This window comes from Ovis aries, chromosome 2 (genome assembly GCF_016772045.2).
Source record: "Ovis aries strain OAR_USU_Benz2616 breed Rambouillet chromosome 2, ARS-UI_Ramb_v3.0, whole genome shotgun sequence".
NCBI classification, from domain to species: Eukaryota; Metazoa; Chordata; class Mammalia; order Artiodactyla; family Bovidae; genus Ovis; species Ovis aries.
This window is the reverse complement of record NC_056055.1, coordinates 232,147,682-232,175,652: the sequence shown is the minus strand read 5'-3', so window position 1 is coordinate 232,175,652 and position 27,971 is coordinate 232,147,682. Positions and strand designations below refer to the sequence as shown.

The 27,971-nt window shown below is 44.1% G+C and overlaps 2 protein-coding genes across 7 annotated transcripts in view; one reads left to right on the top strand and one right to left on the bottom strand.

The window, feature by feature from the left end:
• Positions 1-10,127, top strand: part of SP110 (SP110 nuclear body protein) — a 65,020-nt gene extending 54,893 nt beyond the window's left edge. Inside the window, exons 18-20 of one of the 3 annotated variants that reach the window (XR_009599432.1) lie at positions 268-1,444; positions 1,735-1,894; positions 2,498-10,127. Coding sequence is in view for 1 of the 3 variants with exons in the window: in XM_060410494.1 (XP_060266477.1) it covers positions 268-336 (69 nt within the window). In the remaining 2 variants the exon portion in view is untranslated. Of the gene's footprint in view, positions 1-267 lie in introns of all 3 variants that reach the window. The other 2 variants (XR_009599431.1, XM_060410494.1) reach the window with 2 other exon arrangements.
• Positions 8,388-27,971, bottom strand: LOC101120225 (olfactory receptor 11H7-like). 4 transcript variants are annotated; one of them, XM_012148006.5, is made up of 4 exons: positions 27,720-27,971; positions 23,623-23,774; positions 21,817-21,894; positions 8,388-14,588 (listed from the first exon to the last, which is right to left on the bottom strand). In XM_012148006.5, the coding sequence occupies exon 4, from the start codon at positions 14,564-14,566 to the stop codon at positions 13,649-13,651; it is 918 nt and encodes a 305-aa protein (XP_012003396.2). In that variant the 5' UTR covers positions 14,567-14,588; positions 21,817-21,894; positions 23,623-23,774; positions 27,720-27,971; the 3' UTR covers positions 8,388-13,648. The 4 variants fall into 4 exon arrangements, with proteins under 4 accessions (XP_012003396.2, XP_012003423.2, XP_042100292.1 ...); XM_042244358.2 differs by having other exon boundaries at positions 11,051-14,588; positions 21,832-21,894; XM_012148033.5 differs by lacking the exon at positions 23,623-23,774.

Sequence of the window (27,971 nt, the reverse complement as noted above, 5' to 3'; positions counted from 1 at the left end):
TGACATGTAAGTGAGAATTTCCTTACTGTGATAGGAGGTCCCTTCTCTTCTTTACCACAAACTTCCAACCTCACAGCCAGCGCAATGTAACAGCAGAGCTGTGATGAGCAGCGTGGGTGGAGAGAGGGCCGTGGGGGTGTTGTTTTCTCATTTGAATGAGTTGGAGTCTGGAGATAGGCCCATTTCAAAGATGGCTGGCCGCATCCTCAGGCCTGCATTCTAGCCTTTTCCATTTTCAAGAGCGCCTCATGAGATCTGCTCCTCCAGGAGGCTGAAGGACGGGGATCTGCTGAAGAAACTGCACCAGAAAAGGAGTCTTCAGTCCCAGTAGAGTGAATTTGGCCAGACGCTGTTCGAAGAGGGTCCCCTTGAGACAGCTGCACATCTGACTATTTCCCATGGAAAGGGTCCATGGACCATCACTTCGGAATCACCAGGGAGCTTGTGAAGATGCAGATTGCGAGGTCCCTGGCCCTGGAGGACAATTTCTATGATCAAGGCCTAGGGAGTGGTGTTTCTAACACCACAAATTTTCTAAGGGATCCTCTTTTGCCCTAGTTATGTTCAGCATTCATTGCCCAAAGTAAGACTGGTGTTTATCTTTCAACAAAGGAACAAATCTGACGAATGTATCGGTGGTGTGGGCAGTAGCTGGGGAGCCCGCAACTTAATATCCAGGGTTGTATCAGCCCTCTGTGTGTGCTTTGGTTGATTTTGTGGTTATTTTAACTTTAATGTGATGCTGGGAAGGATTGAAGGCTAAAGGAGAAGAGGGAGACAGAGGATGAGATGGCTAGATTGCATCACTGACTCAATGGACATAAATTTGAGCAAATTTTGGGAGATGGTGAAGGACGGGGAGCCTGGCGTGCTGCAGTCCAAGGGGTCACAAACAGCGGGACATGACTTAGAGACTGAACTTAACTTTAATGTAAGTATAATTGATTTTCAGGAACACTGATAAGAATGAAGCCATTTGCAGAAGAAAAAAACTGAACCAGGAAGAGAAGGCAGCCGAGAGTAAGAGGGAAGGGATGGCTAGGGGAAAATGCAGCCCAGTGGGCCAGACTGGAGAAGGGGAGGGACAGAAACACACGAGAGATGGGCAAGAAAGGTCACTCCTGAGCAGCTGTCAACAGGACATCAGAGAGACGGGTCTTTAAGATGTTTTGCTGTGGGTCCGTCGCAAGAGAGTTGAAATGTTTACATTCATTATGAAGTTTTCTTTGGATATTGGCGTCATCCCTGAATGTGAAATTACCCTGAAGTGGCTGCCAGGTACCCTCGTTGTACTGGGGCTACAGGCAATTGTGAAAAACACAGAATTCAGAATATTGACGGGTCTGGGATAGAGATGCTTCGCTGTAGTGTCTACACAGGGAAGCAAGAAGAAAAGACAGGAAGGGCCCAGAGATGCTGAAAACACCCGCCGTCTAGGGACCAGGTGAGGAGCGGAGACAGGAGATGAGGGAGAGGGCTGGGGTTGCCCCTGGTATGACCACCTCTTAGTGCTGCACAGAATCAAGTTCCCACTGGTTGGGCTTTTTCGGGGGATGAAGTGGGGTTGGGGAGAAGGAACATTGTTCCAGGAAAGGTTACGGGGAGATGACGTACTAGGGGGATGGGTCTACCGTAGGTTTCCTTTTCTATCGTAAAACACCTGCACCTATAATCAAGGCACACCTTTTACCCAGAAGAGTTCATTTCTTTTTGACCCCCATTCTTGATCCCCAGGTAAGATTCCTAGTTCTATCAGCTGGCAGAGTACGTCTACTCAACTTTCTTCTCTGCATGTATGCACGTTAAGTCGCTCAGCTGTGTCTGACCGCAATCCCATGGACTGTAGCCCACCCGACTCTTCTGTGCATGAGATTTGCCAGGCAAGAATACTGGAGTAAGTTGCCATTTCCTCCTCCGGGGGATCGTTTCTTAAGAACTGCTAAGCCTGGCTTAAGCTTTATTCTGCTGAAAGAACACAGCCTTCAGCATGGGGTATGTCAAGTTTTCCTTCAATGACACATAATAGAAGCTGCCCAGCCCAAAATTAATCATCCCAATTTTCTCAGGAGGAAAGAAGCGTCTTTCGATCCAACCACATATGCAAACTGCCTGGCACACACTGGCATCTCAATAGAGCCAAGTCACTGCCACCGGGAGATAGCCAGAATTCCTTGCCCCTGACCTGTGTGTCCAGGGTGTCCCCCACCACCACTCCCCCCAATTAGCGGCCTGTGGGGCTGAAGTCCCATCATGCTCATGCTTCTGCCCAGGCAGAGCACAAGTGACCAGCTTCTATCATGAAAGCCAGGCTCCATGACCCCCACTGAGGTCAGATAGGGGGACCCCAAAGAGAACAGGGACCCCCAGCCCAGCCCATGGGACTGGGGACTGGGGACTGAGGGAAGCTGTAAGACTGGAATTCTTGAGGTTGGCTGCCTCTTGTGCTTTGTTTTCCTGGATGTAGTTTATATTGTGGAAAACCTTTTTTTTTTTAAAGGAGAGGATGTTTTTCTCAGAGGCATTCACGGCCTGGCGTCATCCCTGCCTCCTTCCGACCCTATTCCTCCCCCAAGTCTCCAGGGTGGAAATTCCTGATCTGTTCGAGGTCCAGCTCCATGGACGTTCCAGACTAGCATCCGGAAGACAGCCGACAGCCGCAGCCCCAAAGAGCTGGCCCCTCATCTGCTGGCTTTGCCGCTAAGTGAGAGCTGCCCACAGTTGCCACCCCTCCGGACCCCACCTCTGCCTGGGTCCGCAGCGGCCTCCCTAGTCTCCCCACTTCTACCCTGCCCAACCCCACCCCAAAGCCTACTCTCAGCTCAGCAGCCAGATGGGGCTGGTTCAACCCATCTACTCTTCCCTCCTCCCCGCCCCCCGCAGGGTGAAATCCCAGGGTCCTCGATGGGGTGAGGGGCCCTTCTCTCATCTGCTCCCCTTGGTGGGTTTTCCTCTGGCCTCCTCACTGTACCTGGAGCACCAGGTCACCCCTGCTCAAGGCCTTTCTGCCAGCCCGTCCCTGTGTCTGGAAGGTTCCTCCCCCTAGAAATGCTCAGGGTTCATTCTCCTGTCCTTGAGGTTTTCACTCAAATGTCACCACCTCTGGGGGAGGCCAATCCAGCAACCCTCATCTCTCTCCCAGTCTCTTGCCTTGCCTGCTGGCTTGCTTTCCCCAGAGCCTCACTGAGCATGTCCTAACACTTCATGTGGTCTGTGTATTGTTGGCAGTGGCTGTCTCTCACCACTGTTAAGTTCCTTGGGGACAAAATTCTCTATTTTGTTTGCCAGAATACCCCTCTCAAGCTCTTCAGCGCTTCATAAATATTTGTTGACTGAATATCCCATTAGTCTGGGCCAGCTGGCCTGGGGGGTCCACAGCATCTCTGAGCAAGCCTCCTGCTTCCCATGGTTCCACACCATTTGTTGGGGGGGGGAGTCTCACTCCCGGCCTCCATGTGGTAAGCCAGGCTTCGGGAACAGTTAACTGCCCCGAGACCCCTTCTGCCCGTGCCTGTCTGGTCTGGGCCCAGTTCCCTCCCTAACCAGAGTCTTGCTTCACTTGGATGGATGCATCTAACTCTCACCATCGCCCACCTCGGGGTCCAGCTGGGCTCTGGGGGCTGTGGGAAACTGGGCTACTTTACCTGTCTGTGCTGCTCATCTGAGCTCTGGTGGAGAGGTGTTCCCACTCAGGAAAAAAAAAAATCACAGAGGCTGGCAGTCATTAGTGAAGGAAAAACAGCATTTATTCAGAAACTATTGCAATAGCGGGCTTTCCTGATGGCTCAGTGGTAAAGAACCCACCTGCCAAGCAGGAGACACAGGAACCAAGCTGAGGGTGTGATCCCTGGGTCAGAAAGATCCCCTGGAGAAGGAAATGGCAACCCACTTCAGTATTCTTGCCTGGGAAATCCCATGGACAGAGGAGCCTGGTGGGTTGCAGTCCATGGGGGGTCGCGAAAATGTCAGACATGACTTGCATTGCAATAGGCGGAAAGACACTGCAGTACTGAGCCAAGTTCAAATCTGAATCTAACAAGAACAAGAGGGGATTTATAGCCAAGGAGGTAGGGGGTTCTGTGGGTGGAAAATTAATAACAAGAAATATCGAGGGTCAGGGGGTAGAGAGTGGATTCTAGTTAAAGAGAACAGGATTCTTGCTGAAGGTGAGCAGATACCAAAATGGAGGGCGGGTGTGAAGAATCTGGCCAGGTGTTGAGGGTGATCACACATCAAGGGTAATTAGGTAACAAGGATGAGGGATTCTCTCCAAGCTGACTTAGCAGGATTCTTGTTGAAACTGGGCAATACAGGCCCAACAAGGAGGGATACTAAAGTCCAAGGTCAAAGAAGGCTTAGAGGAGCCTGAGTAAGGTTTGGTCAAGGCGAGAGCCTCCATCCTTACCCTGGCAAGCAGAGTCCTTTGCTGGTGCCACTGGCACCTACCTCACTTGGTCTGGCTCCAGGGCTGGGTCCACCCTTACCACCCTGCCCTGATGGACAGGCCAGTCCAGTCAAGTCAGAGCAAGAACATCCCACAGGGGTGAAGAATTGGCTCCCACCCAGTCCTAACTGTCCACCACCCACAGCCTCCAGATAACGCAGTGGGTGACGGGGTGGGGCAATGCAGAACCTGGCTGCTGGGGAGCCAGAATGCCCCCCACAGCTTCCCAAAGGTCACTGAATAGCTTCTCAGAGGTCCCACAGTCCAGTGGTTAGGACTCTGCCCTTCCGCTACAGGGGACACAGGTTCGATGCCTGGTAGGGGAACTAAGATCCTGAATACCACGCAGCGCAGCCAGAAAGAAGACAAGCAAAAAAATCACTGAAATACTTGTCAGTCCCTCATGCCTGCAGCTGAAATCTCAGGGGTCATCTCAAGTACCCCTGTGGTCACCTCCAGTTCTGACCTCAACTTGGAGACAGTTGCCTCAGGCTGTTTCACCCAAGGATTTTGAGGAAGGAACAAGAGACTTTAGGCTCAGTAAGCTTAGCTGCTGCAACTCTCATTTTTACTCAGGAAAAAAAATAGATAAAGAATTCACAACTCTTGGGATTTCCCTGGTGACCCTGGTGGCTGAAAATCCGCCTGCCAATGCCAGGGGCGTGGGTTCGATCCCTGGTCTGGGAGGACGCCACATGCTGCAGGGAGCTAAGCCCATGTGCCACGACTACTGAGTCCTCTCTCCCTAGAGCCTGTGCTATGCAACAAGAGAAGCCACCGCGATGAGACTGCCTGCTGCAATGGAGACCCAGTACAACCAAGAATAACTAAATAATTTAAAAAGAGAAGAAGAATTCAAGACTCTGCACCTCATCTATTGATCTGTCTATGACTTATTCCGAAGACCGGGCTGGCCTATGAGCCCAACGGTGTATTTCCACATTAGGAGTCAGGCTTTTTAATGGGTCTCTTCTGATACCAGCACCACTGAGCGAGCCAAGTGGGGGGCATGGCCTACAAAGAGGCAACTTCCTGTTGTAAGTGGCACATGTTGTGATCTGCCTGAGTTCCCAAAGGTCTTTGGTGTCTGTTTTGGCTGTGCTGGGTCTTCGTTGCGGTGTGGGCGTTTCTCTAGTTGCAGTGAGCGGGAGCCACTCTCTATCTGCAGTGCTCAGGTTTCTCATTTCGGTGGCTTCTCGTGCTGCTGAGCACAGGCTCTAGGGGACACAGGCTTCAGTAGTTGTGGCTCCCAGGCTCTAGAACACCGATTTAGTAGTTGAGGCACACAGGGCTTAGTTGCTCCATGGCATGTGGAATCTTCCCAGACCAGGGATCGAACCCATGGCCCCTGCATTGGCAGGCAGAGTTTTGACCGCTGAGCCACCAGAGAAGTCTGATCTTCCACCGTTTTAGCTGATTCCTTTTCTGTCTACCACTCAGACCCCAATCCTGTCTGGGCCTCACTCTCACATCCTCCACCTTTGCATAGCATCCATCCAGAATTGACCCACTCTGACCAACCCTGCCTTGAGTTTCTGACCTGTATGCCATCAGCCCAAAGATTTCCGTCCCTCTTCAATATGCCTTCTTCTTAAATGTTCCCAAGGAAGTGCCTACCCCACCCCAAAGAAGCAAGACGGAGGAGCCAGGGGACCTTTTCATAGCTTCCTTCAAGTGTAGAGCCCACCAAGCCAAGAATTCCACTGCCATGGGGAATGAGTGTGTGTGTAGAGGAGAGAAATGGTGTTCCATATGCCCCTGCTCCTAAGATTTCCAGAGAAAAAAATTTTCGTAAGTGCCAAAAATATGGTAGGACTGCCCATGAAATCAGCTGTGCTATGAGACGTAAGTCATGGCTCAGGTTGTTCTGGATCTTCTTGTCCAGATCCTCACGTGGAGGATGGGGCTACGGATCTCACTGGAGCCTCTTTCATAACGCTGGAGGATCCACTCATATGGCCAGCAGGTCGGTGCTGGTGCATTGGTTCCTGTCCACACGAACTTGGCCATGTGTGGACCTCTCAAAGGGACGCCTATGTGTCCTCATGACTTAATGGCTGGCCTTCACCAGAGTGAGCTATCTGAGAGAGAAAGAGCACCAGGTGAAGGCATCATTTTTATGACCTAGTGCTATGGTCTAATTCATATCAAATTCATATCATATCAGTTCAGTTCAGTCACACAGTCATGTCCGACTTTTTGTGACCCCCATGGACTGCAGCATGCCAGGCTTCCCTGTCCATCACCAACTCCCCGAGCCTACTCAAACTCATGTCCATCTTGTTGGTCATGCCATCCAACCATTTCATCCTCTGTCATCCCCTTCTCCTCCCACCTTCAATCTTTCCCAGCATCAGGGTCTTTTCAAATGAGATGGTTCTTCATATTAGATGGCCAAAGGATTGGACTTTAAGCTTCAGCCATCAGTCCTTCCAGTGAACACCCATGACTGATCTCCTTTAGGATGGACTGGTCGGATCTCCTTGTAGTCCAAAGGACTCTCAAGAGTCTTCTTCAACACCACAGCTCAAAAGCAACAATTCTTCAGTGCTCAACTTTCTTCAGAGTCCAACTCTCACATCCATACATGACTACTGGAAAAACCACAACTTCGACTAGACCGACCTTTGTTGGCAAAGTAATGTCTCTGCATTTTAATATGCTATCTAGGTTGGTCATAGGTTTTCTTCCAAGGAGCAAGCATCTTTTAATTTCATGGCTGCAGTCACCATCTGCAGTGATTTTGGAGCCCCCAAAAATAAGCTCTGTCTCTGTTTCCATTGTTTCCCCATCTATTTGGCAAGAAGTGATGGGACCAGATTCCATGATCTTAGTTTTCTGAAGCTTGAGTTTTAAACCAACTTTTTCACTCTCCTCTTTCACTTTCATCAAGAGGCTCTTTAGTTCTTCTTCGCTTTCTGCCATAAGGGTGGTGTCGTCTCCGTATCTAAGGTTATTTTATATTTCTCCCAGCAATTTTGATTCCAGTTTGTGCTTTATCCAGTCCAGCATTTCTCATGATGTACTCTGCATATAAGTTAAATAAATACAGTGACAACATACAGCCTTGACATACTCCTTTCCCAATTTGGAACCAGTCTGTTCTTTGTTCAGTATAACTTGTTTCTTGACCTGCATAAAGATTTTTCAGAAGACTGGTCAGGTGGTCTGCTATTCCCATCTCTTTAAGAATTTTCCATAGTTTGTTGTTATCCACACAGTCAAAGGTTTGGTGTAGTCGTTAAAGCAGAAGTAGATGTTTTTCTGGAATTCTCTTGTTTTTTCAATGATCCAGTGGATATTGGCAATTTGATCTCTGGTTCCTCTGCCTTTTCTAAATCCATCTTGAACATCTGGAAATTCATGGTCCATGTACTAATAAAGCCTGGCTCAGAGAATTTTGAGCATTACTTTGCTAGCTTGTGAGATGAGTGCAATTGTTCAGTATCATATGATATCAAACCAGTCAATCCTAGAGGAAATCAACCCTGAATATTCATTGGAAAGACTGATGCTGAAGCTGAAGCTCCTATACTTTGGCCACCTGATGTGAAGAGCCAACTTACCAGAAAAGACCCTGCCAATGGGAAAGATTAAAGGCAAAAGGAGAAGGTGGCGACAGGGGATGAGATGGTTAGATAGAATCATTGACTCAATGGACATAAATCTGAGCAAACTCCAGGAGACAGTGAAGGACAGGGAAGCCTGGTGTGCTGCAGTCCAGGGGGCTGCAAAGAGTTGGACACCACTCAGCAACTGAACAGCAATTCATATGCTGAAACACTAACTTCTGATATGATGATATTAGTAGGGGAGAGCTTGGGAAGAGGTTCAGCCATGGAATTAGGGCCTTATAAAAGAGGGGCCCATTCATACCCCATTAGTAGATTCAACCGTTACCCCTCCACCTTAGATGAAAACTTGGGTGAGATCTTGGCTTTCACACTTTTGCCTATCATTCTTTTTTATTATATGTTTATTAAAAATATAACATAAAATTTACTATCATAACCATGTTTAAGTGTACAGTTCAGTAGTGTTAAGTATATTCATGTTGTTGTGAAAGATCTCCAGAACTGTTTCATCTGAAAAAAAAGTTCATCTGAAACTCTACCCATTAAATAGTTCCCATTTTCCCCCTCCTCTCAGTCCCTGGGAATTACCATTCTACTTTCTGTTCCTATGAATGTGATTACTTTGTATATCTCCTGTAAGTGGAAGCAGACAAGATTTGTCTCTTTGTGGTGAGGGTTTAGTAGCTAAGTCGCGTCTGACTCTTTATGACCCCGTGGACTCTAGACTGCCAGGCTCCTCTCTCCATGGGATTTTCCAGGCAAGAATACTGGAGTGGGTTGCCATTCCCTCCTGCAGAGGATCTTCCCAACCCAGGGATCAAACGTCGGTCTTCTGCATTGCAGGCAGGTTCTTCACTGACTGAGCCATCGGGGAGCCCACTTAGCTTGATATCCTCAAGGTTCATTCATACTGGAACGCGTGACAGAATTTCCCTCCTCTTGAAAGCTGAACGATATTCCATTGTTTACATATACTGCATTTTGTTTCCTTATCCATTTATGGACTTTTCATTTGCTTCTACTTCTTGGCTTATTGTGAAGAGCATTACCATAAACATGGATGTGGAAATATTTTTTTTAGACTCTACTTTCAATTCTTTTGGATTTATACCCAATAGTGGGATTGCTGGATCATGGAATAGTCCTATTTTTAATTTTTTGGAACTCATTTTCTGTAGTGGCTATACAGTTCCCATTTGGGAAATGGGAACATCTCACCAAGGGTGCACAAGGGTTCCAATTTTTCCATATCTTTGCCAATACTTATTTTGTGCTATTTTTATAGTAGTCATCCAAATGAGAATGAGGTTTTATTTTGTTGCTATTTTGATATACATTTTGGCTAGTCATTCTTAAGTCATTCTTATGTCCTTTGGTCATTTTCAGCTAGAAGGAACAATCTCACTTTATAAATGTGATAGGCTGAGTAACATCCTTTACCCCAGCAAAAATACCCTAAGCACTGGAACCCATGGATGTTTTGCTACTTTACAAGGACAAATGAAGGTTGCAGATGGAATTAAGGTTTCTACAGCCACCCTTCTCCAAACCCCCAGATTGCCTATGACTTTTCCTGACGTAGAAGAGATGGAAGCTGGGAGGACATGTATGAGACAGCAAAGATTATCCTTGTCTAAGGCAAATATAGTATGACCTTTGCATCTTCTGTGTGGGATAGATTTCCAGTGACAATTCTTTCTCTTCTGTAGTACTATGTGGGGTCCTCAAAGTTATCCCCTCTGAGCCCTTGGGCAATCCTTGTCTCTGGCTGACTGCTTCTCACCCCATCTTCATCCTCTGCAGCCAGTGGTAACGTCCATTCTCTTACTGATGAAAGCCCCTCCCCTTAGGCATGAAGCATTTTAGAACAAGCCTTTCCAACAGTTCCAAGGCCAGATGCTTCCCACAGTCCTCTTGGTTCACTGGAATGTTCTGGCATGCTTTCCCCACTCCCCCTAGGGACAGATGTGCCATTTTCTCTCCACTGCAGAGATAATGTCTTCACTTGGCCACCAGGAAGGAATTCTAGCCACAGTCTTTGACCTTTCTAGAAATAAAAAATGCTTAAAATGCTTAAAATACATTAAAATGCATTAATGTGGCTGATCTTACCTTCTTGAATTTCTTCTAAACAATGGACTGGATTCATTTTCTTATGATGGATATTATAAACTACTTTTCTGTTCTTACTTTTTTAAATGCTGCCCAAGTTCATTTTTAGAATAAGTGTTTATAGAGCATATCTACATATAAGTCATTGTGTTTATACAGCATATCTATAGTTAAGCCAGATATGGTTTCATGCAGTGATAATATGGTAACAGTTGCAATAAATGAAATGTTTCCAAGAACTTGGGAATTTTGAGATAATTCACATTTTTGTTTCAGTAATTTGTTTTTTAGAGCTCTTTGAACATTTCCCCTAAACTCCTATGCTCCCTGACTTTAAATTCAATATAATGTCACCATGACTATAAGGGAAAGGAGAGTTTACAGGAACTCTCAGATAATTGCAAGTAATGTCAGCCTCTCCCCTTTCCCAAGCTTAAGTTTCTCAAAGAATTTTCACATTATGGGAAGCATTATTGCTGATGTCATTCATGACATAAACTATTATTCTTAATATCAGTTTAAACAACTTTCAAATGCAAGTCCAGGAAATGAAAACCAAAATTATCTTACAAATGAGAAATTCTCAATAATTTCCCCTTCGTTGATCATCTTGTGAGGAAAGCTCAGAAACGGATCAGCTGTTGACTCTTGGAAGAGAAGGAAGATATCGAAAAATGGGGAGGAGGAAGATGTGTGCTTGTTGGCTAAGTTGCATTAGTTGTGTCTGACTCTGTGTGACCCTATGGACTGTAGCTTTCCAGGCTCCTCTGTCCATTGGATTCTCCAGGTAAGAATACTGGAGTGGGTTGCCGTACCCTCCTCCAGGGTCCATCTCCTGCATTTGCAGGTAGGTTCTTAACTACTATCACCACCTGGGAAGCCCAGAGAAAGACTTAATTTTCATTAAATACCATTTTGAGCCTTTTGAATTTTATACTATACCTTCCCAATTCAAAATATTTAATTTTAAAAAGCAATGATTTACATTTGAAAGTATAAAACAACCATTCTAATGATCAGTTGTACAAGTAGAAGTTACCTTTTGATATTAGAAAACAGTTTTTAAAGTTCTGAGGTTAAATTAAATTGTGAGTATTAGATTTAGGTCTTACAATTAAGTTAAGCCTGGGCAAGTTTTTAGTTTTTCTTCCTCTTTCTGCTCTCAGATTGCTTAATATTTCAACAAAAACAAAGAAACAACTTGGTTTTTGTAGGGAGAGAGTTTGTACAAAGGCATGTCTCTCTGACTGATGAGTCTAGTTTATTGTTTGTTGAGATCTGCCATCTATCAGGCTCTGTACTGGATGCTGGGAGATGAGGGTAAGAGACTCGTGCCTGCCCTGGAGAGAGAATTGCACAAGGGAAAGAGAAGGTGGTGCTTTGAAGCCTCAGAGCTATTCTTAGAGGAAGAGGGAAAATTTAGAATGAATACCCAGAGAGGACATAAGAAGAACTGGAAGCCAAAACGGAGTCCAGACACGTGATCCAGCAGCTGCTAGTATCTGAAACCAAGGCGGCCTAAGGGTGTAGAGTGTGGTCAAAGCAATCAGTAAAAAGGAGCTTTTTTCCACAAGCCAGCTGTCCACACCCAAAGCAAAGTGGAGAACCAAGGCCCGAATTTCCCAAGCAACAGGTCCAGCTCTCAACGGTGATGAAATGATCACCCTGAGTCAAGTCATGTGTATGGAAATTTAAAGGGATGATCCTGACCTCCTAAGCTCCTGTAAAACCTTTATAAGCGTCAGCCTTTTTCATTTGTAAATCAGGAATAATAATCTCTACATTAGAAAATTGTTGGGAGGACTCGATATAGTGTATATAAAAGAGCTTTCATAATAGTATCAGGAGCATAAGAATTGCTCAATACGTGGCATCTGTTGTCCTTGTTGTTTTGTTAGCTGAAAATATAAATATCATAAATGTGGATCCCATGATTTGGATCATTCAATCCTCATTTATACACCTTTCAGGGTGCCTTTATGTACTGCCAATTCTGTGAAACTAGGAACTACATTTCCCAGACTCCTTTGTTCTTAGAGTCTGGGTGCCAGTTAAGTTCTGCCAGTTAGAGGCAATTGCATGAGATTTGGAAGATGGAGGAGGCAGAGGCCATCTTCCTATTGCTGTTTCTTCCCCAAACAAAGTCTCACAGTCATGAGTAACATGAGGGGACAGGGTGAGGTGGGGCAGGCAGTGGAAGAAGTGCCTGCCTGACCTCCAGGTTATAGCTGCATTGGTTGGCTCTTGATATCCATAAATGCTGTCCCCTGATTTCCACTCCCTAGCCCTTTCAATGACTTGTATGCATCCAATTCCTGTATTAAATCTTTATGGGGCAATATATTTATGGTAACAATTCCTGTTTCTAGACTGAATCCTGACTGATTCAGAAATGGGTGTTTTATCTAAATAAATTTCATATGGAGACTTCTGTGAAAGAAGTTATTTCATACTACGGCCCCAAACTTACTTAGACTTAAATTATGAGTTCCCATGTTTAAACCAGTTTAGTGATCTCTTTATTGATGCCATTCTCTTTGACATAATACAATTAAAGTTTTCTGGGATCCAGAACAGATAACTCTGTATCTACATATCATTTTAAAAGGTAGAGTATATGTTTATGATGATCATAATCTATCCATTGTCTTTCTTTGTATTCTATTTGGTCAAGAGAAAAAATGGTCCCTGAAATAATTTTGTTATCCAATATCTCCTCTTACTTATTTTCTTCGTATTAAGAAACCCAACTTTTAACAGAACACTGCTACACTGCTACTCTCCCTTGAAGCTAGGTCATAGCCAAATGACTAAAATTTAGCCAGTTAGATGTAAGAGAAAGTGTTTTGCAACTTCTGAAAAGTGTCTTTAGAAGGAAGGTACAGAGACTTCTGTGCCCCTTCCTCCTTCCTGCTGGCTGGAGTGTGAGTGTGATGGCAGGAGCACTAAGAGCCATCCTGGGTCATGAGGTAGTACACTAATCATGGCAGAGCAGAAGGGAGTCATCTCTGTGGCCTACAGAGTCACCACATAGGCCTGGGTTGTGTAGCTCCAGATTTCTTTTACATAAGGAAAAAAATCAACCTCTAACTTTTTAAAGTCACTCTCATTTTGTTGCTGACTTGTTATCACATGGAGCCAAACCTGCCCCTACTTAATATAAGTGAAACAGCCAAACTTCTCTCCCTATCTATCAACCATGGTCAGTTTCTTGGTTTCTAAAAACAAGTGCATTCACCAAAAAAAAAAAAACTGCTCAACTCCTGAAACACAATGAGGCATGTTACCCAAAATGCTAATCTGGGTATAGAATTAAAGACATAAAATGATTTCTCTGAGTCCAATTCAGTGGACACAGTAGTCAAAGTTTGTAAGTCAGATGGATAACTTTGGTTTACTCATATTACTCTCAAAATCAAATCAAGGCATCAGTTTTTGGTTGAGAGAAGAGCAAATGCTCAACCCTAGCTGGTGGTCCATTAGGACTAGTGTTATTGATTCAAAACGGCTGAATTTTTATTTAAACTGACACTCTGCTAGTCACACCACAGTGACCACACCACAGTTGACCGCACATACAGTGGTATAATCTGCTTTGCAACTCTCTATTCCAGAGCCCGTAGATCAGAGGGTTGCAACACTGGGCAAAGGCAAAGACTCCAAAAAGCACCAGATTTAAAGCAAAGAAAAACACTCCACACATCTTTCCCAAACCAATGAATAACAGAGTTGGTATTATATGCAAGCCCAATTGTACTAAATGAATAAGGACTGTTTTCCTTGCTTTAATATTTGACCTATTAAAATGGCCAGCCCGTTTCCCTTCTTTGTATATCAGGGAGTAACTTACAAGAATGATAGACAGAAGAAGGAAAAGGAAAACCATGCCAATGGCTCTGGCAGGAATGCCATTCAAGACCACTGGGCAAAGGGGTTCAGATTTTAAAAGAGCAATCTGAGTAGGGCCAGTGCCCTCTATGAGGAAGAGGCAAGCATTCTTCAGTATAATAATGAGCCAAGTCCCAGCCAGAATCTTATACTTAGTGGAATCTATAAAGGACACAGATGTCAAGGGCCAGCAGATCATCAGGTACGTATGGGCAGCCATCAAGGCCAGAGTGAAGAGGATCCCTTCTCCAACACTCAGCTGTGCCCCAAACACCACCCAGCATACCAGGACGGGGCTGTTGGCCAGGAAGGCTCGCATCCCTTGGAAAACCACCCCCAGGCCACAGTAGGAGGAGATGCACAGCAGGTGGTGACAGAGGAGGATGTATCGAACCTCTTTCCTCAGTTTTGAATTCTGTGATATGATGGTGATAATGATGACCGTGATGAGCGTGGCGAAGGAGAAAGCCACCATGTACACGGAGACCTTCACAGTTGCTTCCAGCCTCAGCCAGTCTGACATGTTGCAGTGCTCAGAAGACAAGTTCATGGTCTTCGGGGCAACCTGGCTCCTGCAGGAGAAAAGATTAAGAAAGAATGAATCTGTGTTAAAGTTTCTTGCGTGGTTTTCTGACTCTCTGACCTTGCATACAGTCCCAAGGAACAGGCTGCCCATTTTTTGCTATAGGCGATGACAACTTTCAAGAGTATTGACATGGACCAAAGAAAGGAGAGAAGTCATCTGCTGTCTCACTTCCTCCAGACCTCCTTCTCCTCCATCAAAGTTGATTGGACCAAGAGTGAGGGAGTATCTGTCTCAGGGAAAGTTGTTCTGCAGACTGTGCTGAGTCCATAAGAATCCAACCCAAGGATTCTCAGAGAACGTAGTCTGACTGTGATGTCATGTAATTGACCTGTCACTCATGTTGGAGTGTAGACAAGAGGAAGAGAGAGAGAGAGAGAGAGAGGTTGGAGAGGAGCAAAGTGGAACCACAAAAGCCCTTGCAAGACAGAGAGCAACCTGGGTTTCTGATTCCACTAAGATGCCTTGCATTTTCTGCCTTAGGTTCTAAAAATATCACACCCCCCTGGATTATTTGAGCTAGCTTAAATAGGTTTCTGTTCCTTTACTCTGGCTCCTAGAGAGCAAAATATATAAAATGGACCCTAAAGAGGCACAGTCAATGCTAGTGGTTTCTCAAAGGGCAAGTCACAATGGAGATAATGGCAAGTCACAGCTAGGCAACTTCCTGAGAATTGCCAATACCAAAGCTCCTCATGAAATCCCTTACTGAAGGCATAAGGTTTTTCGTACATAGTGTGTTGTCATCGTTTGTGGAGCACTTGCCCTGTTCTGATAGATTTGTGTGCCAGCGTCACGCTGTTGAACTCCAGGCTTTTATTCTCTGGATTCTCCAGTTCTTCAGAGAGGACTAGAAATTGTAATGGTCATTGGCAGGCTTTCTCTCAGCTGCAGATTTTTCCATCAAAATCCTACCCTAGAACCTGTCAATAAAAAACTGGAAAATGCACACCTGCCTGCATTAAATGCCTCCTCCTTAATCCCTTGCTCCCAGAGCACACAGAGCACCACCAGAGAAACGGAGAGCCCCCAAAGTGATGGTGTGAAGACCCCGGAGAGGGAACACTCTACCCCTAGCCTGGGGGAATGACATGAATGGAGCTCTGAGCCTAGATTTGCTGCCAGTAAGGAATATGACTTTGGATGCCAAACTCACTTTACTTCTCTGGTCTTGGGTTCCTTAAATCACAGCCAGGGAGCATCACCAAGCTCTGCATCCTTTCTCTCTACAGGCACAGAGTCAACCTCACGCACATCCTCAAGGGCTCTGGAGTATCTGGGCTTGTACCTTATTCTTGAGAACAAGACTGCCCCACCTCTACGCCTAGAACATTGTCATCTTATTCCCCATCTCACTAACTTGAATAGAAACTCTGGCTTTCTAGGACAGGTCTGCCTTGCCTTGCCAGGCCCCCTCCCAAGACCTGAGACCCAACCTCTGATTCCTTTAGGGAGAGTGAAGGCTTGCTGAGAGGACTACGGACAGACTAAAGCCAGGGCTAGATTTGAAGGGCCTTGATTCCATTCTAAGAGTTCAGATTCATTTTGTAGACAATAAGGAGGCTTGCATGATTAAAATTAAGAGTAGCACTTGCCTCAAGTTGGAAGCTAATAAGATATGCCCACTTCTGCTTACAGAGCGGTATTTGATAGGAACTCTAAAGAGCCTCTTGATGAAAGTGAAAGAGGAGAGTGAAAAAGTTGGCTTAATGCTCAACATTCAGAAAACTAAGATCATGGCATCTGGTCCCATCACTTCATGGTAAATAGATGGGGAAACAGTGGAAACAATGGCTGGTTTTATTTTGGGGGGCTCCAAAATCACTGCAGATGGTAACTGCAGCCATGAAATAAAAAGACAGTTACTCCTTGGAAGAAAAGTTATGACCAACCTAGACAGCATATTAAAAAGCAGAGACATTACTTTACCAACAAAGGTCCGTCTAGTCAAGGCTGTGGTTTTTCCACTAGTCATGTATGGATATGAGAGTTGGACTATAAAGAAGGCTGAGCGCAGAAGAATTGATGCTTTTAAACTGTGGTGTTGGAGAAGACTCTTGAGAGTGCAAGGAGATTCAACCAGTCCATCCTAAAGGAGATCAGTCCTGGGGGTTCATTGGAGGGACTGATGTTGAAGCTGAAACTCATATACTTTGGCCAACTGATTCAAAGAACTGACTCATTTGAAAAGACCCTGATACTGGGAAAGATTGAGGGCAGGAGGAGAAGGGGATGACAGAGGACGAGATGGTTGGATGGCATCACTGACTCAGTAGACATGAGTTTGGGTAAACTCCAAGAGCTGGTGATGGACAGGGAGGCCTGGCATGCTGCAGTTCATGGGGTTGCAAAGAGTCAGACCTGACTGAGTGACTGAACTGAACTGAACTGCTGAGCAGGGAGCTTCCCTGGTGGTTCAGACAGCAAAGAATCTGTCTACAATGAATGAGACCCAGGTTCGATCCCTGGGTTAGGAAGATCCCCTGGAGAAGGAAATAGCAACCCACTCCAGTATCCCTGCCTGGAGAATTCCCACGAACTTGGCAGTCTACAGTCCATGGAGTTGCAAAGAGTTGGATATGACTGAGCAACTAACACTCACTAATGCTCAATCACTCTGCAGAGCAGGCAGCTTGCAAGGCAGAAATGTGCTCAATGAAGACAGTACAACCATAGCAAAGGGCTTCAAATACTCTTTTAAACACATGAAATCTCCAGGAAGGCTGCAACTCTGCAAAATCAGCAAGGGCAATAATATTGGCTTTAATGTATTTATGAGACTTCAAGAAGACCAGCAATTTATTCAGGATCACGCAGCCAGAAAGAATCTCCCAGTCTCCAGATTCATATTTCCTTCTCGGAGGCATATTTGCATATCAAGAACCCACAGCTACCAAACCCACATAATCAGCCCTCATCTCTACATACAACCTCCACTTAATGACAGTTCTTAAAGTCTTTTCCTTCTGGAGTTTTAAAATTTCCTTCTAGCCCAAAATGCTACTTTGGCTTCAGTTTTGAAATAAGACACTGAAGCTAAGAGACTTCAGCAAAGATTTATGTTATGTCCACAACTGTCCTGAAAAAAAAAATCAGAATCAGCTGTCACCCCTCCCTACGCAAATCCTATAGGAAACAGATGTGTGCGAGGGCTGGAGTGGGTCCATACAGGCCCAGTGAAGCACCTGGGTCTCGTCCTAAAAGCCCTGCTTAGGACCAACCCCTGAGGGCAACAAGCCGCCCTCAGCAGGAGACTGAATCCACAAATGGGTGTAGCCAGACCATATATAAAAACACAGCTCTCACCTACCACCTGCAGCACCCTTCCCTGAAACCAAGCCCTTATCTACGGTAACTGGCCTGGGAAGGCAGTCTGCCTGTGGCACGTCAGACTTGGGGGAAGTTGGATGATGGTCTCCGACAGCAATTTCTGTGAAATCCAAACAGCCAGACTTGGTTACCAGCTGCCAACTTCTCTAATTTTTGTCCCTGCTTCCAACTTAGGACCAAGCAGAAGTCAAATATGCACCCCTAACTGATCACACGGGGCTTCCCTGGTAGCTCAGTAGTAAAGAATCTGCCTGCTAATGCAGGAGAAGTGGGTTCAGTCCCCAGGTTGGGAAGATCCCCTGGACTAGGAAATGGCAACCCACTTCAGTATCCTTGCCTGAGAAATCTCATGGACAGAGGAGCTTGGCGGGCTACAGTCCGCGGGCTCACGAAGAGTTGGACATGACTGCGTTAACTATAAATGACAATGATAACAACCGATCACACAGGACACCCCACTTCCTGTTGGCCACCTCCCACTTCCCTAGGCCCACAGTTCCCCATCAGAGTACCTGAAAAACCCTCCTTTGTTTCTGTCAGAGAGCTCTCCCACTCCTCTGCCTGTCTGTGGTTCTCCGCCAAAATGCAGGCAATGGTGGCATCGAGAAGCCAGAACTTAACTTACTTTCAGGAAGCTGAGGACAACTTCTCTCGGATCCAGCTAGACTCCCCTCCCCGCCCAACCCAGAACCTGCACCTGGGAATTTCTGAAGGAGGAAAAGTCTCCTCTCTCTGAAAAGGAGACAGGCTTTCCTTCCTGGGTGCCCACTGTCAGTCAGGCAGCGTCTGCCAAGACTAGGGCCAGTGCAGACTTACTGCAAAGGAGAAGTCCTCATTAGCCGAAAACAAACTTCAGAAATGATCTCAGCAGCTACTGGCTGCTGACAGAAGGCCAATGAAAAAAAGTAGATGCTTCCAGAATGGCCCCCAAAACCTTCCCAAATGATGAGACCTCCTTTCCCACAATAAACCTACAACCTTCTCTTTAAACATGTCTTCCCCTTTGCTTCTAACTGCAGCCTTACTTCTTTGGTACTTTAAAAATCACTTCAGTCTGTGAAGCTTCTGTGATCGCCTCTGTTTTTCTTCTCCAAGTGGGCAGGAAGGAAGGGAGGGAGCCCGTATTTACTGAACACCGGGCACTTGACATCAAGAATAAGCACTTAGTATTAGCTGTGAGTGTTCACCATTTGGTAATGGCTCCCAGAGGTGACATGGGGAACTGCGTGAATTCACAAAGCCATGAAGGTATATCTTGTGACTTCTAAAGACAGGAGAATCACATATTTTTCTAGTGAGTGTTTTCCCACACAGTGAACTTTTGTTAACCTGCCCCCTCCCCGACTTTTTTTTTTTTAATAAAAAAGGAAATCCTCCAGCTTCCTTCCCCAATTTTTTTCTGATTAAAACTTTGATCTGCAGACATTCTTCTAAGCACTGCTAAGATTCCTTAATCTAGAGACCTTGTTTTAATAGAAACATGACATTTCCTTAATGCTCAAAAACACTTCCTAAAAAATGACATATACCACACAACTACTGTCAATTAATCCTTGACAAAGGAGGCAAGAGAAAAGACAGTTTCCTGGGCAAGTGACTTTGCGAAAGCTGAACAGCTGCATGTAAATCAATGAAAGTAGAAAACTCCTCACACCATACATAAGGTGGCTTGCAGACTTAATTATAAGTAATGACACCATAAAACCTCTAGAAGAGTCATACCAATACTTTCTTAGGCTGCTCTCCCACAGCAAAAGAAATAAAAGCAAAAATAAATGAGGGAATTTCATGGGGGTCCAATGCTTAGGACTCCAAACTTCCACAGCAGAGGGCATGAGATGGTCCCCGGTAAGGGAACCAAGATCCTACAAACCACACTGCACAGCCTACCCTCCAAAATTTTTAAAAATAATAAACTAATGACACAATCAAACTTATATGCATTTGCCAGCAGAGAAGACCATACATAAAACAAAAAGACAACCTATGAACTGGGAGAAAATATTTGCAAACCATGTGACAGATAAGGGCTTAATTTCCAAAATATACAAACAGATCACACAGCTCAGTATAAAATAAAAATCAAGCCAATCAAAAATGAGCAGAAGAACTAAACAGACATTTTTTTCAAAGACGCACAGATGGGCAACAGGTATGTGAAAAGATGCTCAGCATCACTAATTATTAAAAAAATGCAAATCAAAATCATAATGATTTGCCTCACACAGGTCAGAATAGCCATCATCAAAAAGTCTACTAACACACATACATGGAATTTAGAAAGATGATAATGATAACCCTGTATGCAAGACAGCAAAAGAGACACAGATATAAAGAACAGTCTTTTGGACTCTGTGGGAGAGGGAGAGGGTGGGATGATTTGGGAGAATGGCATTGAAACATGTATAATATCATATAAGAAACGAATCGCCAGTCTAGGTTCAATGCAGGATACAGGATGCTTGGGGCTGGTGCACTGGAATGACCCAGAGAGATGGTATGGGGAAGAAGGCAGGAGAGGGGTTCAGAATTGGGAACAGGTGTACACCTGTGGTGGATTCATGTTGATATATAGCAAAACCAATACAGTATTGTAAAGTAAAATTTTAAAAAAGATAAAAATAAAGTCTACACATAACAAATGCTGGAAAGGATATGAAGAAAAAGGCTGCAAACCGATGCAGGCACTATGGAGAACAGAATGGTACTGGTTTATGTCATGTCTGACTCTTGCGATCCCATGGACTGTAGCCTGCCAGGCTCCCCTGTCCATGGGATTCTCCAGGCAAGAATACTGGAGCGGATTGCCATTTCCTTCTCCGGGGGCTCTTCCTGACCCAGGAATCAAACCTGGGTCCTCTGCATTTGCAAGTGGATTCTTTACCAACTGAGCTATGAGGGAAGCCTGGAGAACACTGTGCTGCTGCTGCTTCAGTCGTGTCTGACTCTGTGCGACCCCGTAGACAGCAGCCCACCAGGATCCTCTGTCCCTGGGATTCTCAAGGCAAGAATACTGGAGTGGGTTGCCATTTCCTTCTCCAATGCATGCATGCATGCTAAGTCGCTTCAGTCATGTCTGACTCTGTGTGACCCCATGGACAGCAGCCCACCAGGCTCTTCTGTCCACAGAAGTCTCTAGGCAAAAGTACTGGAGTGGGTTGCCATTTTCTTCTCCAGAGAGAACACTTTGGAGGTTCCTTAAAAATGTAGAGTTGCCATATGATCCAGAAATCCCACTCCTGAGCATATATCTGGAAAATACTTACTATAATTCAAAATAATATTAATCCATGTATCCAGTGTTCACTGAAGCACTATTTACAATAGCCTAGACATGGATGCAACCTAATGCCCAGTGACGAATGGATAAAGAAGATGAGGTATATATCTACAAGGGAATATTATTCACCCATAAAAAATAATGAAATATTGCCATTTATGGCAACATGGGTGGACCTAGAGATTATCATACTAAGTGAAGTAAGGCAGAGAAAAACAAATATCATACGATATTCCTTCTATGTAGAATCTAAAAAGAAATGATACAAACAAACTTATTTATAAAACATAAACAGATTCACAGACATAGGAAACAAACTTGTGGTTACCCAAGGGGAGAGCAAAGGAAGAAGATAAATTAGGAATTTGGGATTAACAGATACACAGTGCTATATATAAAATAGATAAGGCACAAGGACCTAGTGTATAGGACAGGGAACTATATTCAATATCTTATAATAGATTATAATGGAAAAAAACTTGAAAAGGTATACACACACAAACACATACACATATACATACATGAATCACTTTGCTGGTCACCTGGAACTAACACATCATTGTAAATCTACTGTACTTTAATAATAATAAAAAAATTTTGCACTCACGTCTTTATTGAATACCTTGAGATTTTTGAAACACCAGGCAACCCATTCACAAGGGCAGGTTGAAACAAATCTCCAGACCTGGAATATAAATATTCAAGAAGTATTGGAAAGAAGGTTGCTCATAAAAATGGTGATGAAGCTCTTCCATTTTATGACTTAGATATTGATAGATGTGTGTGATCCAACTTATTACAGTAATGATGATATGTGTATGAACAAAGAGGACACAAATTAACGGCAGATCTCACTGTAGTATGCACATCTATGTACTATGAAAACAGAAATAAAGCATGGGGGTCATTCCAGAATTTCAGAGAAGATTATGCAATGCTAACTATAATGGTATCATACGAAAATGGCATTTTCATATATCATAGAAACTTAAGTAATGAATGTATATGAAATTAAGGTACACTGGTTAAAATAAAACAAGCATTCAGTTCTACCTGGATGGAGCTCTCTGCATTTACATGGGACTAGCCAAGGAACAAAACTGGTAGAGATGAACAGTGACTCAATAGGTTGGTGAATTCCAATTGCCTATGCGCATAGATCAAGAGCTGCAGATATTCAGAAACCAACACAGACCACAGCTCTGGGATTAGGGCGTTTACACAATCCTGAATCTTCTGGCAGGTAGTAAATAATTGGCCTTTCTCCTTTCCTGCCTGTTTCTCAGAATGCCAAAGGTGAATACGATGTCTATAAACCACAAAAAGCAAGCAGCAATCTAAATACTGCTGAGAAAATGATTCTCAATACTACTTCTCAGAATCTGAAAGGATTTTTGTCCTTGGTCTATCAGTTTCTATTAATAACAAGAGTTCACCTTGCGGCATTTACTTTTGAAATATGCTAAAGCTATCTTTTTAACTTTTTTAACTAATTTATTTTAATTGGAGGCTAATTACAGTATTGTGATGATTTTATTGTTATGTTGTTGCAATTATTAAGCTAGTTGCAAGTTAACTTACCTGTATATGACTTTATCATTATTAAAGCTTATAAAATAACATACAACAGCCACAATGGTGAATTTTGTGTTTGCTAGCAGGCAGTCCTCCGGTCCATAGCCTATGGTTTCCTTTTTTGCACAGTTACGATAATTGCTCCATCCTAAGCAATAAACACACTCTTTCTGTCTCAGAGGACCATGCCTGGCTTTAGCAGTGAACTGGATGTTTCATCAGTACACTCTTGGCAAAGTTGCAATCAGCAGCTTTCATGAAATGCTTGGCTTTCTCACTCTGATTCGGCCTCAGGGATGATCGTAAACTTTCTGTCAGATTGGATTTCATTACCCCAAATTAAAGTACAATTGAATTTTAACTAGTCTTACTAAGCTTTTTTTGTATGGTGTGATTGGTTTTATGGAAAAGAACTCCTTAGACTTTGAAATCTACATATAATAAACATTACTGGGTTAACATGGTGCTTATTAAAAAAAAAAATTATTTAAGGCATGTGAGATCTTACTTCCCTGATCAGGAACTGAACCTGTGCCCCCTGCAGTGGAAGCTTGGAGCCTTAACTACTGGACCAGCAGGAAAGTCCCAGTATTCTTATCTTTACCAGATATCTTTGCGTCATTCGTATTATACATGTCACTCAAAACCAACTCTCTAGACCTGAAAAATGTATTAACTATAAGATTTTAAACAAATCTAATAATTGAAAGTGAAAATTCATGGACTGTCTTAACTGTTTCCCTGTTCTGAGAAGTTGGTATCATTTATGAGAAAGATGGCAAAAACATAGACAAGTTTCAAATATTTTACCTTGAAGAATATATACGAAACCACAAACCTTTAAAATAAAGACAGGTGGGTTCCTTTCTCTTTTTCCCAAAAGGAGGTTCTAGAGAAGGTATTCTTTCTTCTCTTGCATGAAAAATCAGGCTGGGAGATGTTGAGATGAATCCCCAGCAGTACAGACATGGGGCTAGCTGGGAAAACCTCCTAGAAAAAGTAAGGGCGTCAAAACCTTTAATAAGCCTGTTTGAGGAAAACAGAAACTTGTAAAGAATCCTTCGATATGTGCGTGCATGCTAAGTCGCTTCAGTCGTGTCCAACTCCTTGCAACCCTACGGACTGTAGCCCGCCAGGTTCCTCTGTCCGTGGAATTCTCCAGGCAAGGATATTGGAGTGTGTTGCCATGCCATGCTCTCCTTCAGGGGATCTTCCCAACCCAGGGATCAAACCCATGCCTCCTGCATCTCCTGCATTGGCAGGTGGGTCTTTATCACTAGCGCCACCTGGGAAGCCCAAAGAAGGCCTTTAGGAAACTACAACTGCTCAAAAAAAAAAAAAAAAAAAGAAAGAAAAAGAAAAAAAAAAAAACAGGCTGGCACTGTGGACAGGAGTTAAGGGCAAACCTGATAAAGACAAACTTACAGATGATACAGAGGAAGAATCAGTCAGGAAAGTATCTGGTTTAGGAAACACATGAACGGTGCAGTTAGCTAGATCTAGATACTGGCCAGCTTTAGAGTTTGGCTCAAATAACTAAGAGGGTTTCCAAACCTTCAGGATGCTGACACGGAGAAGCTACCTCCTCAAGGAGCAAGGAGCAGTCATCAGAGGGATTCTCCGTGTGCAACACAACTGGATGGATACAGTGCAGGATGCAAGGCCTTCTGGCAGGTGAGGTGGAAGTGTAAGTCGCTCAGTTGTGTTCGACTCTTTGCAACCCCATAGATTCTATATGGGATTCTTCAGGCCAGAACACTGGAGTGGGAAGCCATTCCCTTCTCCAGGGGATCTTCCCAACCCGGGGATCAAACCCAAGTCTCCCACATTGCAAGTGGATTCTTTACCAGCTGAGCCACCACGGAAGCCCTGGCAGGCGGTGGGGGTGGGGGGAGGCCTTAAATAAGAATACAATGGCTGAGATGAATACATACAGCTGGTTCTTCCCAATAAATGCACAGCTGTGTCACTCTGGTCTAGAAGCCTTGCACCAGCACTCAAAGAACCTTCCAAGATAACTCTAAATTTCCAGCCTTCCCTTTCCCCACCTCCTCGGCCACTGAAACTATCCACATCCATGGGCTCCAGGAACCTATCCGTCAGGTCCTTGTGCACGTGTGCTGCTGCAGCAAACTCTGCCAAAGCGTCAGGCTCCATCACCATTTCCTGGTTATTGCCAATTTTACTCTACTTGAGTATTTGCCTTGTTTCTGACTGTCAGCCTGCACCGCTCACAAATGTGTGTCTGCCACTCAATTTAGGTCTTGACTTTCCAGATTCCTGATCTCAGAACACTGACTATTATTTCTGGATGAGGACTGATGCCCACATGTGACCACTTGCTTTTTTCAGAGTTACCAGTGATGCCATGTAAATCCCCACCTGGTCCTCAGGGAACTGTGACCTGGTTGGAAGGCAAATGTACCTACAGGAGGAAGTGCAGCCTCCAGAAGAGAGGATCGTAGGTGATAATAGAGATGAGCCAAAATGACTTACAAATAGATGAGAAAAGAAGAGAAGCTAAAGGCAAAGGAGAAAAGCAAAGATAAACCCATTTGAATGCAGAGTTCCAAAGAATAGCAAGGAGAGATAAGAAAGCCTTCCTCAGGAATCAATGCAAAGAAATAGAGGAAACCAATAGAATGGGAAAGACTAGAGATCTCTTCAAGAAAATTAGAGATACCAAGAGAATATTTCATGCAAAGATGGGCTCAATAAAGGACAGAAATCGTAGAGACTTAACAGAAGTAGAAGATATTAAGAAGAGGTAGCAAGAATACACAGAAGAACTTTACAAAAAAGATTTTCATGACCCAGATAACGACAATGGTATGATCGCTCACCTAGAACCAGACATTCTGGAATGCTAGGTCAAGTGGACATTAGGAAGCATCACTACGAACAAAGCTAGTGGAGGTGATGGAACTCCAGTTGAGCTATTTCAAATCCTAAAAGATGATGCTGTGAAAGTGCTGTACTCAATATGCCAGCAAATCTGGAAAACTCAGCAGTGGCCACAGGATTGGAAAAGTCAGTTTTCATTCTAATCTCAAAGAAAGGCAATGCCAAAGAATGTTCAAACTACCACACAATTGCACTCATCTCACATGCTAAGTAATGCTCAAAATTCTCCAAGCCAGGCTTCAACAGTATGTGAACTGTGAATTTACATATGTTCAAGCTGGATTTAGAAAAGGCATGGGAACCAGAGATCAACTAGCCAACATCCATTGAATCATCAAAAAAGTGAGAGCGTTCCAGAAAAACATCTACTTCTGTTTTATTGACTATGCCAAAGCCTTTGACTATGTGGATCACAACAAACTGTGGAAATTCTAAGATACAGAGAGGGCTTGATGATAAGATTAAGGTGTCTCTTTGCATAACATCAGGAGGTGACTAATTTGACCCTGGCAATGTAAACCATGGAAACCGTTCAGCATATTTGTGGTTCAGCAGAGAGGATATTGTAATAACAGCTGAAAATAGATAACGTAAACCATGGAAACCATTCAGTGTATTACAGTATCCTGAGCAGAGAGGATACTGTAATAACAGCTGAAAATAAAAGGATTTCTGGGGCTTCCCTGGTGATCCAGCAGCTAAGACTCTGTGCTCCCAATGCAGGGTGACCAGGTTCGATTCCCGGTTGAGGAACTAGATCCCATATACCACAACTAAGAGTTGCATGCCACAGCTAAGCCCTGGAGCAACCAAATGAATAAAAATAAATATTTTTGAAAAATAATAATAAGAAGAAGGATACTTGTTCCCTGGGAAGCAGCAAAAAGCAAAGGCCAACACCAAAGAAGCAAAGGGGCCTTGATTAATGTAATATCCTGATCCACTCAACAAGTACTTCCCACAAGCTGAGATATTCACAAGGCTGCCACAGTAATATCATTGTATTCAATGAATATCTACCATGTGCCAGAGTACTATGTGAAATGTTTTTAGTTAGCTATCTGGAAAAATAAGACAGAATTGCAGGCCAATTAAGCTTGTGAGCCACACTTCTGAGGCTGTACTCTAGGGCCTGTGAGTCTCAACTACTGAAGCCCATGTGCCCAGAGGCCGTGTTCTGCAAAAAGAGAAGCCACCGCAATGAGAAGTGTGTACCACAAGGAAAAGTAGCCTCCACTCAGTGCACCTAGAGAAAGCCCATGTGCACCAATAAAGACCCATTGCAACTAAAACTAGTAAATAAATAAATAAAATTAAGTTTAAAAGAAAAGAAAACAACATCCCACTTAAGGAAAAAGAACAATAAGACAGAATCCGTTTGTGGAGCTCACGGTCTTTGAAGGAAAACAGATACATAAGCAAATAGTTTCAACACTATGAGTTAAGAGGTTTAATTAAAAAATGTCATGGAAACCCAGTGAAGGGAGTCTACTCTTCCCAGAAGCATCAGGGGAAATTCTCATAGGCAGCACCCCTAGGAATTAATAGGATTCATCCATTCAACTAGCTGGCCTTCCATTCATTCATCATGGATGTGCTGAGCACTTCTGATCGTTCTAGATGCTGTGTGTACAATACTGAACAAGACAAACAGGGTTCCTCCCTGAGTGGCGCTTATTTAATCCATTCCTGTGGGAGGGAGTGGATGACATTACCAGGAGAAACACAGAATGTTCCCTTCAGACCACCCAATATCCACCCTCTGGCCTCATTTCCTCTCCCACATATATTTTCCGACTGAGACCAGAGTGCCTTGACCTCTCAAATGGGAGTATTTTGATCCTTTTCGTAAGTACAGCTCTCACCATGACACAGAATTGCCAGTTCATTTCTTCCCATTGCAGTGAGAATAATTTTGGAAGTACAAGATCAGATAAAATCACGTTTCTGAAGATGCATAGCTGGGAATCAATTTCAAGCAGAAATAAAAGTGAGTCATGGGACGCTCAGGCTGCCATGAGATTTCCTTACCTTCTTTCACCAGTAGAAGTCTTTCCTGCCAGTGGAACAAGTTCTCTTTTCTAGGATACAGTACGTGGAAGAGCAGCAGGAGTTTCTTCATGAATTGTAGGAAGAACTCCCGATACCCAGCATCTAACAGAAGTGAAGCCAGACACGTATTCCACTTTGATTTCTTCCTACACCCTGAGTCTTCAGACCTGGGGCCCCTTCTGTGGTGCCTACAGCCAGTGTCACACTGTGATTCAGGGTGCCGAGAATGCT

Coding starts and splice junctions, on each gene's coding strand:
- LOC101120225 (XM_012148006.5), bottom strand. CDS start 14,566: ATGAACTTGTCTTCTGAGCACTGCAACATGTCAGACTGGCTGAGGCTG.